Source organism: Pseudochaenichthys georgianus, chromosome 15 (genome assembly GCF_902827115.2).
Source record: "Pseudochaenichthys georgianus chromosome 15, fPseGeo1.2, whole genome shotgun sequence".
NCBI lineage: Eukaryota > Metazoa > Chordata > Actinopteri > Perciformes > Channichthyidae > Pseudochaenichthys > Pseudochaenichthys georgianus.
In genome coordinates this window covers 29,658,988-29,671,799 of record NC_047517.1, presented here as the reverse complement: position 1 = coordinate 29,671,799, position 12,812 = coordinate 29,658,988, and the positions used below count along the sequence as shown (strand labels likewise).

General features: G+C 41.9%; 1 protein-coding gene across 4 annotated transcripts in view; it reads right to left on the bottom strand.

Annotated features, from left to right (window-relative positions):
• The window catches only part of LOC117459610 (ankyrin-3-like), a 131,909-nt gene extending 121,270 nt beyond the window's left edge, over positions 1–10,639 (bottom strand). For 2 of the 4 annotated variants that reach the window (XM_071205747.1, XM_071205748.1), the window contains exon 1: positions 9,796–10,638. In XM_071205747.1, coding sequence (XP_071061848.1) covers positions 9,796–9,864 — 69 coding nt within the window. In that variant the 5' untranslated portion in view covers positions 9,865–10,638. Of the gene's footprint in view, positions 1–9,795 lie in introns of all 4 variants that reach the window. The other 2 variants (XM_071205744.1, XM_071205743.1) reach the window with 2 other exon arrangements.
• Positions 10,640–12,812: the final 2,173 nt, after the last annotated feature.

Genomic DNA, 12,812 nt, shown 5'->3' with positions numbered 1-12,812 from the left:
AATAACCTGCAAGAATATTACTTAGTGAAGCATGTCTCCAGGATGTCTCCTCCACCTGGTTCCCGGCAACCATTTTGCAGGAATAGTGCTAAAGTGGCAATCTGCTCTACATTTCAAAACACAGCGTCAGTTCTGTGGTTATCTTTCAGATAATTTGAATTTCAGAGGAAGCCGGATCCTCCTGTTAAGTGAATGTTCAAGCTTAGAGCCAGCAGAAAGGTCTAAACACATGGCCCTTTTTTTGGAGAGACTACAGCTATCTCCTCTGCTTGGTATTACACAGTTCATCTTTCATTTAATTCACCTATTTATTCGCAAGCTTCCATTCTTCATCCCATGGAGGAAGCAGGGCCGAGCCATGTGGCTTGGCTCTACTGTGGATGTATTCCTGATCTCACAATACATCTTCTGAATCACATAAACAACACCAGAGAACTAAAAGGATGAATGCAGACCCCCATTCCCTCTTCTGCACTTAATTAAATTGTAATTAAAGCTCTTTTAATTACAAACAAAATTGGGTTATCCATCACTGGCCCCATTCAGGTCTGCAATCTGAAACTGAAATCTAGACCGTCTCACCCACCACTGCTTGCTGTATCCATTTATTGTGAATAAACACAACCAGCCCGCACATGAAAAACTGGAATGTACATCACGTGACAACATCTCTTTTGGCTGATGCTTTGCTGTGGGAATAGTGTTATCTTTGTTGATTCTCACACAGTAGTTTGCATCCAGACCTTATTAGCACCTCATACATCCGTTTCTGTGGAGAACAATTATCAGCCATTGCATCCGTGACTCAGTTGATTTAAGTATTGACTAAAAATAAACCAGCCATCTTTAACTGTTTGCGTACACTACAGTGTTTTCGCCAGCTTTGGTATAAGCTGTAGTAAAGCCACCGTCTGTTGAATAATTGAGAAATCAGGTGAGACAGTGCTACGGTCACGACGAGGTCAACAGACAAACACAGTGAGCATAAAGCACTGTTATTGCTTTTTGTACAGAACAAAAGCTTTTGTTATCCTGCACGTTGCGTTTAACAGTTGCCATGGCGACGCCGAGCCAGGAGAGGCTCAAGGAGGATGCCGAACTCGATAAAAAGGGGTTTCTAAACCTGAGTGAAACAGGGCAATTTCTCTTTTACTGTCTGTTACTGACACGCACTGTGGAGTCTTTAGAGGAAGACTGGAGGAGAGGAAAGGGAAAGAGTGAACAGAGCGAGTCCGGACGGAACGGTGGGAAACGGAAGAGGCAGCGGGGTTCAAGCAGCAGCGACTGCCAGCAGAGAAATAATACCAGTAGGCCTATTGTTGATATGAAGGCACACATTATTACATTGTAGAAAGCTCCAATAAATTGCAGTCTGGGTCACCAAGCAGCCGTAGCTGAAAGAGTCTGGCTTTATTGCATTCAAATTAAGTGTGATTCAGCATTTGTATTCATATATATTGGCAGCTTTTTTGCAGTATGTCGTTTAAAAGCATGCTCAAAATACTATGCTCTGAGGACGTTTACTATTCAGACTGAGGCCTGACCTTTTCCTAATTACAGAAAAGGGTTTCTTGTTTGTTTAATAGACAGAAGAATCTGATACCAACCCAACACAGGCTCTGTTTCTCAGAGAGAGAAACTCATTTTAAATTGCGCTGAGCTCTCAATGGTATTGATTCATCCTGGCCGACAAAACTCACCAAGGCATTTCTTCAAATTGCTTGCTTTTGTTGATGGAGGGAGGGTGGGAGAGGTTTGTGGAGGGACGGATGGATAGAGCTACGAGTGGAGAGCCCTTGTTAGGACTTTTTGTTGATTAGGTCTGGTTCAACAGCCTTGTTAGTTGGCCGTGACCTCTCTATTTCTATTTGTGGTCTGTGTGTGTCGGTTTGTGTGTACTATATACTTGTATTCATACTCCAGCCTGTTCAAGCATATAAACGCAGGTCTTTGTCTGAGTACAGCTGCCTCCGGTTTTTATCCACAAAGCTGACTTGTGATTAAGCCAATGAACCATTAGCAAGAAGTCAGTCAAATAACTGGTGGTCAGCCAGTTAGGAAACCAGTCAACCAGTAAACAAGGAATACAGGAAGGAATAATAAGAGCTGTGTTGTGCTGAAAAACGTTGAAAATTAATAAATATCTCTGGCTGACAAAGTGAGTGCTGAAATGTAATAAATGTGTTTTAATCAGGATAACACTGCACAATTTCAGTCTCTCCTCAAAGATATTCAGTGTTGAATTTGTTTGTACATGGAATATTTAGGGGAATTGATCCCCTGCAACAAAGAGGACAAAGCAAGTGGTGTGCATGTTGCCTTCTGCTCATCTTGCATGACACAATAAGAGAGATAAATCGTGGTAACTGGGAACAAGAAAGCTTAAAGGAGAAGTTCAAACTCTACTGACTTTGTCATACTCCCATCTGAACCACAGATGCATGGAGGGGTTTTCTGAAGCTCTTTGACCATCTGACAAGCAGTATGAAGCATAACACAAACCTCCCCTACAGCCATTGGGAGGTCTCCGGGGCTGCAGGGTGACAGAAGAAAACACTCCTCCTTCACACCTCCTTCTCCCCTTTCCTTCCATCTACTCCTCTGTCACTCCCCAGCTCACACCTCACTTGCACTTCTCGGCTCCCTCCATTTCACCTCCTTATTGACCATCCATATCCCTCCTGACTATCCGTCTTCTTTTTCACCTCATCCCTTTCTCCCTCCATCTCTCAGTGAAAAGAGAGGGTTCATCTGAGAGTGATGGAGCTCTGACAGGCCGATCCCTCTGGCCTCACCCCGGGGCGTGCAGCTGTGCCCGGGCTACCTCCCCGACTGCACATCCACACAGAACTGGCAGGAATACAACATACACACACATGCATGCATACATTTATAGAGCTGCCAAAGGACCACACATGTACACTTACTTACACCTCCTCACTCTGATGCAGTACATGTGCATGTGTACAGCTTTACATAAGGCATCACATTTATATGCTGCCCCTAGGATAACTCAGAAACAAAGAATGTGAGATGATGTGATGGGGAACCACAGGTTAGAGATTTGTTCTGGCCTGATATCAATATCAATATTTAGGTTCAAAAGATTTCTCGTTTTATGGTTTTGCAAAAGGTTGCCAACAAGCTTGGAATCATTCCCAAAACAGGTGAGGTATAAGTTTGACATTTATGACATTTAAAAGCTTTTTCATGAGTCATTTAGACATTTAACAATTTGTTGTTCTTGTAATAATATTGGGTTAGTGACACATACCGTATGTCATGGCGAGAGTTAATTAAGTGCTTGTTCTGGAACTAATAATTATTTTAAATGCTGAATATTTTCTTACGCAATAGAAGATATTACAAAATGTACACCACAGTTTCCAACAGGTGAAGGTGACATCTTGAAATGTGTTGTTCTGTCCAACCAACAGTCTAAAACCCAAATACATCCAGTTTATACAAGTATGTAATCATTTCTAAAGAGAAAAACAGCCAATCCTTACATTGGGGAAGCTGAAACTGGGTGGTCTTTGTCATTTTTGCTTTAAAGGGCCCTATTATGCTTAGTAATGTTGTACTTTGTGCCTCTACATGTTCAATGCTTTAGTGTTCAAAAAGGTCTTTATATTGTTAAATGTCTAAATGACTCATGAAAAAGCTTTTAAATGTCATAAATGTCAAACTTATACCTCACCTGTTTTGGGAATGATTCCAAGCTTGTTGGCAACCCTTTGCAAAACCATAAAACGAGAAATCTTTTGAACCTAAATATTGATATTGATAACAGGCCAGAAAAAATCTCTAACCTGTGGTTCCCCATCACATCACCTCACATTCCTTGTTTCTGAGTTATCCTAGGGCAAGTAAATACATGTGATGCCTTATGTAAAGCTGTACACATGCAGCACCTCTTTTCACCCTCTGTCTGAAACCAGAGCCCAGTCTGCTCTGATTGGTTAGCTGGCCGGCTCTGTTGTGATTAGTCAACCGTTTAGAGATTTCCCGCCCCTAAGCCTATCACGTACAATGTGTTGGAGCGATAGCCAATAGAAGCGCAAGTGTTGCATAGTGATGTCAACAAAGAAGTCCAATGGAGGCTCTTCAGGCAGGGAGTGTGTGGGAGAGAAACTCCCTCTCGAGGGAACTTTGGGATTTTAGCCTTTGTAGACCATTTACATGCACTAAAACCCTCAATAACACACTACAGGGAATGGAAAACCCGAAAAACCATAATAGGGTCCCTTTAAATGTGGGTTTTCTCCGGAAGTTTTTCCTTGTACGATGTGAGGGTCTAAGGACAGAGGGTGTCGTATTGTCATACTGATATTCTGTACAAACTGTGAAGTCCACTGAGACAAATGTAACATTTGTGATATTGGGCTATATAAATAAACATTGATTGATTGATTGATTGATTGATTGATTGATTGATTGATTGATTGATTGATTGATTACATTATTTGGTATTGAAATGTTACAAATAGGTTTTTTGTTGATCAATTAAGTATGTCAGCTCTCTTTAGCAGTAAGCCGTATTTACTGTATTTCCCTCTCTCCACTCACTCTTTCCCAAACAGCCCATGAAGCATTACCTACACCTCTTAAGGATTTCATCTGTGCCAAGTCCATTAGCCTAATCTGAAAAACAAAAGCAGCACTTTGTCTTCTTTCTCTCCCTCTCTCTCAGCCTCTCTCCACGCACACATTTCTCATCCTCCATCAGCACATTCACCACTCACAGTTATCTAGGGGGTTGTGATGTGCCATTTCTCTTTGAAGGCACTGTCACAGAACAGCTTATTTCACCAGTCCTCCAGACGCGGGGCTCTCCGTCTCTGGCAGGGTTTTTCCATCCGAGACAAAGAGCAGAGCATCCCTGGTCTCATTATGAACGAGACAGCAGAGGCAACACAAAAGAGACATGTATTCAGTCCAGAAAAAGTGGAAGGATTTCGAAAATAAGCTTACGTTATCCATCCTGTTCATTTTCTCGTGTTCATTTTTGCTGCTGATCTATCTACTATAAAACATGTTATAGTTACGAGATTGGTGAACACCTCTTATTAAAGCTTTGGTTTTAGTTATATAAGAATATAAATCAGCAGGTGAATGACCTCTCAGGGAAGCTTTTAGCTGTTTTCTAACTGTGAAATATCCTCTGAGGAATGGCAGCAGAATATACTGTGGAGAAATATGGCTTTCTGTGACAGAATTTCAGTGTTTCAGTGATACCCTATTTCTCAGCAGTCTTCCTCCTTCAGTGCTTTTGACAAAAACAGCTCTGCTTAGGTTTTTCTGACAGCCCACAGTGCCTTTCCTTACACAATCACCTGAAGTGTAAACATACAGCACAACACGCCTTACAGCTGAGGGCAGCTTATTTTGGGAAGATACAGTAAAAGCCAAGAAAAACGTTAGCGTTTCAAAAGAATTGGTGAGTACAGTAAGCATCTCTTATATAATGGTTTGTTTACTTTGCTGAGGACTTTATTAGAAAAGCTGTTGATGTTGGGAACATGTACAGTTATCCTTAGCACTACTTTCTCTGTCCATCATTTAAGTTTAGATGACTCATCATTTGACAAGCTCACACCAGATCCCCAACCATTCACAACCCACTGCTTTAGACTATCTGCTCTTTATTGGGTATAAGCCTGAATATAATAATATAAGAGAGTTATGCAAGTCAGGGTAGATATTATGTATTTTTACTGTGCTTCTAATAAAAGCAATTTTCTCCTTTCCTTCAAGCAGTTGCATTTTGTGGAGCTTAGTTATTAGGATTGTGGAAATGAAATACTTCTATATATAGTGCCCTTTGGTCTTTTTGTATTATCTTGTAGGCACATTTCCACCCTTATTTCTGTCTTATAAATGCAGGAAAAATGTCCTATATTGAACTTCACTAGAACCCAGTCTAATTCATGCACACACACACACACACACACACACACACACACACACACACACACACACACACACACACACACACACACACACACACACACACACACACACACACACACACACACACACACACACACACACACACACACACACACACACACACACACACACACACACACACACACACACACACACACACACACACACACACACACACACACACACACACACACACACACACGAGAAAAATGGTTTTTCTTGACCCAACAGCAGCTTCTGTGTGGTGGGAATATATGCAACTGAATTCCTCTTAATACCGTGAATGTGTGTTTGTTTGTGTGTCTGCATGTTATGTAATCCTCATTATCTCTATCACTACATCACATTCTTATCATTAAGCCTCTCAGAGATCATATAGATATAGAGCATAGAGCATTTGGGAAGAACATCTAAGTGCTACACAAACTCACTATTAGACACTCAAATATACCAGCTAGACTGACACACACACACACACACACACACACACACACACACACACACACACACACACACACACACACACACACACACACACACACACACACACACACACACACACACACACACACACACACACACACACACACACACACACACACACACACACACACACACACACACACACACACACACACACACACAGATAAGCCCACACACCCACAAAAAGGCAAACCCGACATGGTGTTGATTTACGACCCTCGCCATAATCGCGATAAGTCTGAGACCTTCAGTCAGAAGATGTTTGATTCTATCCTTGAGCTTCCCCCATCACAGCAGCTGCCTCATGAAAAATATATTTCTGTTCTGTGGCCACCAAGTTCACCAGATCCACCTCCTCCTCCCCCCCACCCCCCTCTCTCTCTCTCTCACCCTCGACATCTATCGCTCAGAGCAGGAACTAGTTGCCATGGCTACAATCATTTACACATCTGGCATAGTTATCTTGTCCACACATGCGCACTGAGTGAAGCACAGACACAAATGGACGCACATTTTGCACACAACAAGCAAACAACATACATATGTATGAAAGCATTAATATGCAGTGTTTCGTTACACTGTTCTTCAGTTTCATGGCTGCAGTCTGGAGCTTGTGAGCGAGAGATAAGGGGCCGGGGCTTGTTGGGGGAAATACATCAACGGAGAACTTTTGGTCTCAGTCATAATCCTGTTGGTGAATTGAAGCCAATCTCTTTTAACTTAATCCGTCGGGATATGGAGATGATGTTGAGAATAATTAAGTCTTCATAATATTGGGATATTCCAAACTGATATTTAGCATCCCGTTTAAAAATATTATTCATAATTCATTGCCTCTGTGTAATGAAGAAGGGCTTAACTACTGGATTTCTTAAGCAGATACCAAGATTTATAGTTCAATCTCAATTTAACCAGAGATAGATCTAAGCACACTGTATATACTTTCATATCCACCCGCATCATAAAGCAACCTGTTACATTACTCATTCCATATATTAGCAGCACCCTTTGCACTCTGCACTACTGTACATTTTCTTGTCCATAAATGTTCTTAAAACAGCGACTAATGATTATTTAGATTATTAATTAATGTGCTGGTTGCTTTTCAGATTAATTGATTGGTTTATTACATGTAGTTTTACTTTTATATGAAATAAAACAGATACAAGCAGGAAATCTACTTTTATGAGATGCTGTAAGCAGCATTTTCTCCCATTTTTGCATACAAAATTACTACTAATGATTAATCAATTATCATAATAGTTGGCTTTCGCATTTATACCTATTTTGTGCAACTCTTTGGATGTATATTTTTGTGTAAGTTTGTACTAAAACTGTGCTATATTTGTTGCTTGATAACTTGGCCATTGAACACTATCTGAAATTGCTATGATATTGGCTCTTTTTAAAATATTTAGTTTGGTAACTTCAAAGAATCGACCACCTTGCACATATATAATACATCTGAAATATATATTTTCTCCTAAGTAATATAACCATTTGTATTTTTTTATTATTGGACTGTTATATTAAATTGATTTGGTCTTGTAAGTGATTTTAAATAGCCCCTTTGCCCACTCACTGTGTGACAATCTTTTAAATCCAAATGTCATTCAAGTTTCAAATCAAATCAAGTTTTATTTATATAGCACATTTATAAACGATTTTTGGTCGAGCCAAAGTGCTGTCCATATAATAAAAATAGCCTACAGTAGAGACACTTTACAGGAAATACAACAGCACAGATTGTTCAGAATATCAGTATGAGAAAAACGACACCCTCTGTCCTTATTGTTGAAGTCAATAGTTGGAACATCTTGTCTCTCGCTGCCATTACAGAACCAGACTGACAGCTTCACCACTGAGGGCGGCACACATCAACAGCTATAAATCATTTAATGGGAAACTAAATAACAGATTCACTCAGCTGTGTAAAACCTATAGTGGCTGTAACTGTGCCTTCATTCTCTGCTTTGGTCTTTCCCTGTCCAGTTAATCCCTGATCTCCAGGGCCACCTCGAGTAGCGTCAGCCCAATCCGAGCTCAAATGATCTGGAAAATACCCTTTGCCTGTGTGTGTGTGTGTGTGTGTGTGTGTGTGTGTGTGTGTGTGTGTGTGTGTGTGTGTGTGTGTGTGTGTGTGTGTGTGTGTGTGTGTGTGTGTGTGTGTGTGTGTGTGAGCGGGTGTATTTTGTCACATTGTTTGGGTATGATCAGTGGCTTCCAGCACAAAACACATTTATCATAGACGAGCCTCGCTGACACAACAGCAGTGGAGGCAAGGGCCAGAAACTCGCTCCATAATGCTAATCCCACAGACACGCTGAAGGTGTTTAACTGTAAACCACAAACTGAAAATCACAGTTAAGTACACACACCTAAGTACAAGCACACACACACACATTCCACTTCATGAGTCAAAACATGTTTCAGTGGCTTCAAACGCTTCAATTTAAAAGCCGTAATGACAACTCCTGAGGAAAACAACAAGACACGCATACATAAAATACATGTACCTGACACACACACACACACACACACACACACACACACACACACACACACACACACACACACACACACACACACACACACACACACACACACACACACACACACACACACACACACACACACACACACACACACACACACACACACACACACACACACACACACACACACACACACACACACACACACACACACACACACACACACACACACACACACACACACACACACACACACACACACACACACACACACACACACACACAGCTGTGGAGGAGTTTGACAGTACTACTGATGCCTGCGTGGTGCGTGCATTCATCTGCCCCCACCCTAACCCCCGAGGACATCCCCTTGCCTCCCATTATACACACTCTCTCTGCACTTTACATACCACTGCTCCCTTAGCCAATCACCTTGAGAAAAAGACCCAGACAGACTAGTCGTAGCGTCGGGATTGTAATAATAAATGGTGACTTGTGACTGACAGACGGCTTTTCAATGGGCTTTTGTAGCATTCCAGGTGAGGCGAGACAAAAAATGTCTTCCCCATTTGAGAGCCACATGCAAGCTTAAGGAAGATTGAACAGGTTTTAAATAACTTGAGAGTACTATTAAGAGGAAAACAACCAGGTGTACAGGCTGTACTTTAAATAAAAACCATCAACAACATCACCAAACACGCCTTCAGTCACTTTGTCATGGGCTCAACCTCACCCATTATTCACACCTCACCCGACAACATCTTACTTCCCCTACAAAAAAAACAAAACATATTTTGTTGACCCTGAGCAACAACTGAGCAAAACCAAGCGCCCTCAGACAAACACAGCTCTTTCTCTCTCCTACCTTTTTGCCTTTCTTCTTGCGATGGGCTGCTTTTCCGCCGCCTGCTTTCTCCTTAGCTTCCTCACTCATGTTCAGAGATCTCCCCCTGTTCCTCTCCTCACTTTGTTTTTTAAATCCAGCATGTAGGAGCTTGTGGAGGGGAGCGGCAAGCAGCAGCTGTCTTCACTGGAGAAACATTGCCACAGAAATGTCCATTTAGAAGCAGTGAAGGAAGGATTGTTCCATGCAGAGTGGGAGTGCGCGTGAAGAGAGTAGAGACTGGGAAGACTGTGCTGATGCTCACTCCCTCCTCCTCTTCCTCCTCCTCTTCTTCTCTTCCTCTCCGAGTTCACAGACAGACACTCACTCGTACACACACACACACTTGCAGGCACGCACGCCGAGGTCCACTCCCACTTGCTGCCTTTGCCGTGCGCAATTGGCGACTCTCTCCAGCGCGCTTAGAGGCAGGGTGTGGAGGCAGGAGAAGAGTAGAGAGATAGAGGCGGAGGATGAAGATGAGGAGGAGAAGGATGTTGATTTGTATGATAAAAGGAAGGAATATAACATTAGAGAGAGACAGGTAGACTGAAGGAGTGTTTTCCCGGCTGCTTTTGGCGCTGCCTACCTGAGGATGAAGACTGGAGACACTCTACAAAAAGAGAAAGAGACAAAGACGCACCAGAAAATGGCACGACAAAAAGAGACAGTGAGAAAAGAGAGAAAGAAGGGACAGAGACAATGAGTATGAAATGGTGTTAGTGAAAGAGCGTAAGGCTGACACAGGAGAGGGGGGCGTGATCCACACAGTCGCCTCACTCTGCCCGCTGGAAGATTTCTGCGGTTGCTCCCAGCTCAGACGTTGTGATATGAAAGGAGACTCTCCAGCAGAGACACATAGAGTGAGGGGAAAAGAGAGAGGGAGGAAGAGAAGGGTGGAGAGAGAGAGAGAGAGAGAGAGAGAGAGAGAGAGAGAGAGAGAGAGAGAGAGAGGATCATTAACACGATGCATCAGGTCCCTCCAGAAAAGGAAGTCTCCCCAGTAGCCTCTGCCAGCAGGATCAGCTTACTGGAAACTGGAACAGAACTGCGCCCGGCACTGGCTGTCCGACTGGGTTGATTGAGGTGTGTGTGTAAGAGTAGAGTGAAGAAGAGAAGGAGACATGCACACAAGGTGGAAATCCAAACGACATCCAACCAATAAAATGTCTGAATGGAGCCTCAACAGACACAGAGACACTTTGAAAAGACAGAAAGACCACGCCTTTTCAGCTACAACAAGCTACAGCTCTCCACCAATGACACATCTAGCTAATGAGGCAGGAGGGAGTGGATCAGGGAGAACGGCAGAAAATGGGAACAAAAAGCCCTGGGTGACACATAGGGAGAGATCAGAGAAAGGAGGGGTGAGAAACAGACAGGAGAGAAAAATGACAGTGGGTGATGGGAAGCAGGCGTGAGGTAGGGAGGGCGAGAAAACAATGTGATATCAGTGAAACCAGGGAGAGGATGAAAGAACAAGTGAGGAGCAGACAGAGGCACAGAGAGAAAGGGATTGCTGTCATTTCTCTGAACAACAGGTTCTTTCTTCTGGGGGGGGATATAGCTGCTAACCCCCCCACGACAAGCTGTATGCGATCACCACCATGCTGTTGGATGTCACTTAGGTCTTGGCATCAAAACAAAGAGATGACGGACAGTATCTGGACACAAGGAACTTAAAACATTTTCGACTTAAAGATTCAACGAAACAGCTAGCAGAATGCTAATTGATCGTGCATATTTATTTTCCTCTCTAAAAACAGCGAGCTTTGGAGGGACTCTGTGGTTATTGATTGGTGTTTACATAAGCCAATAGCGCTTTAAACACCCTTAAACTCCCTCTCCCCTGCCTACATTTTACTAGGCTAAAAGCTCAGTTGTCTGGGACTATTTGGTGAATTGGACTGGGAGGAAATGGAGGAAGAAGATGACAGTTGAGTTGAGTAGGTGTTTTCTGGAGTCCATACGTGTACAAGCTGACTCAAAATTAGGATGATTCATCAACATTATTTTTCAATCTCAAGGTAATGTTTTAATATTCCATCAAGAACTACTACTACTACTACTACTACTACTACTACTACTACTACTACTACTACTACTACTACTACTACTACTACTACTACTACTACTACTACTACTACTACTACTACTACTACTAACTCAATGTCACTGCTGGGCAAGATACTTGCACATAGATGAGGACCAGCGCAATACATGTCTGATTAAACAACTTAAATATCTATTTTGATATTTTAAAACTTTAATCAAATTGTGTGGCTTATCCTGAAGCAATAATGTCACAACCTTAAACCTGAATGTACAATAAAGACAAGCTCTCGAGAAAATAGCAAACATTTTTGGTAAGGGCTGAGCGGTATCAAACACATACTTGATACACAACACACACAAATACACACTTGGCAACTATTAATAGCTTGGTACTGCAAGCATCTGTATCACGCCCCCACTGACTGCCAAAACCCTCCAGGTGTCAAATTCACACAAAGAACACCTGATTTTTTTTTTTTTAAATTAGAAACACACTTAAAAACCTGCAGCTGGCTTTGAATGATTTGGACAGTGACAACAAGACTTAAACTGTTTTATCGCACAGGCTAATATATCAGCTGATATTTGCTTATCAAAGATATCCCTCTATCGTAATCAACTTATATGTCTGCGAGAAGAATTTGTTTTATTTATAGAAAGAGTTGTTACATAGCTGGTCCAGCAGAGAGCACTGACAAGTTCATTTTTTAAGTGTAACATGTTCCTTTGATAACACAATTAGAGGGATTATTACGTGAAATATGTGTTACGGTATGTGTCATTGACTAATTTTGCTAACTTATGCGATATTAGAAAATATCAAAACATTTGAGAATCGCAATATTATGTTTTGAATAATCAATCGTTGAAAGAAATAACTTTGTAAGCCAAGAATCCTTAAACTACTGGCAGGACATTTTCAAAATTACATCAAGAATGCCACG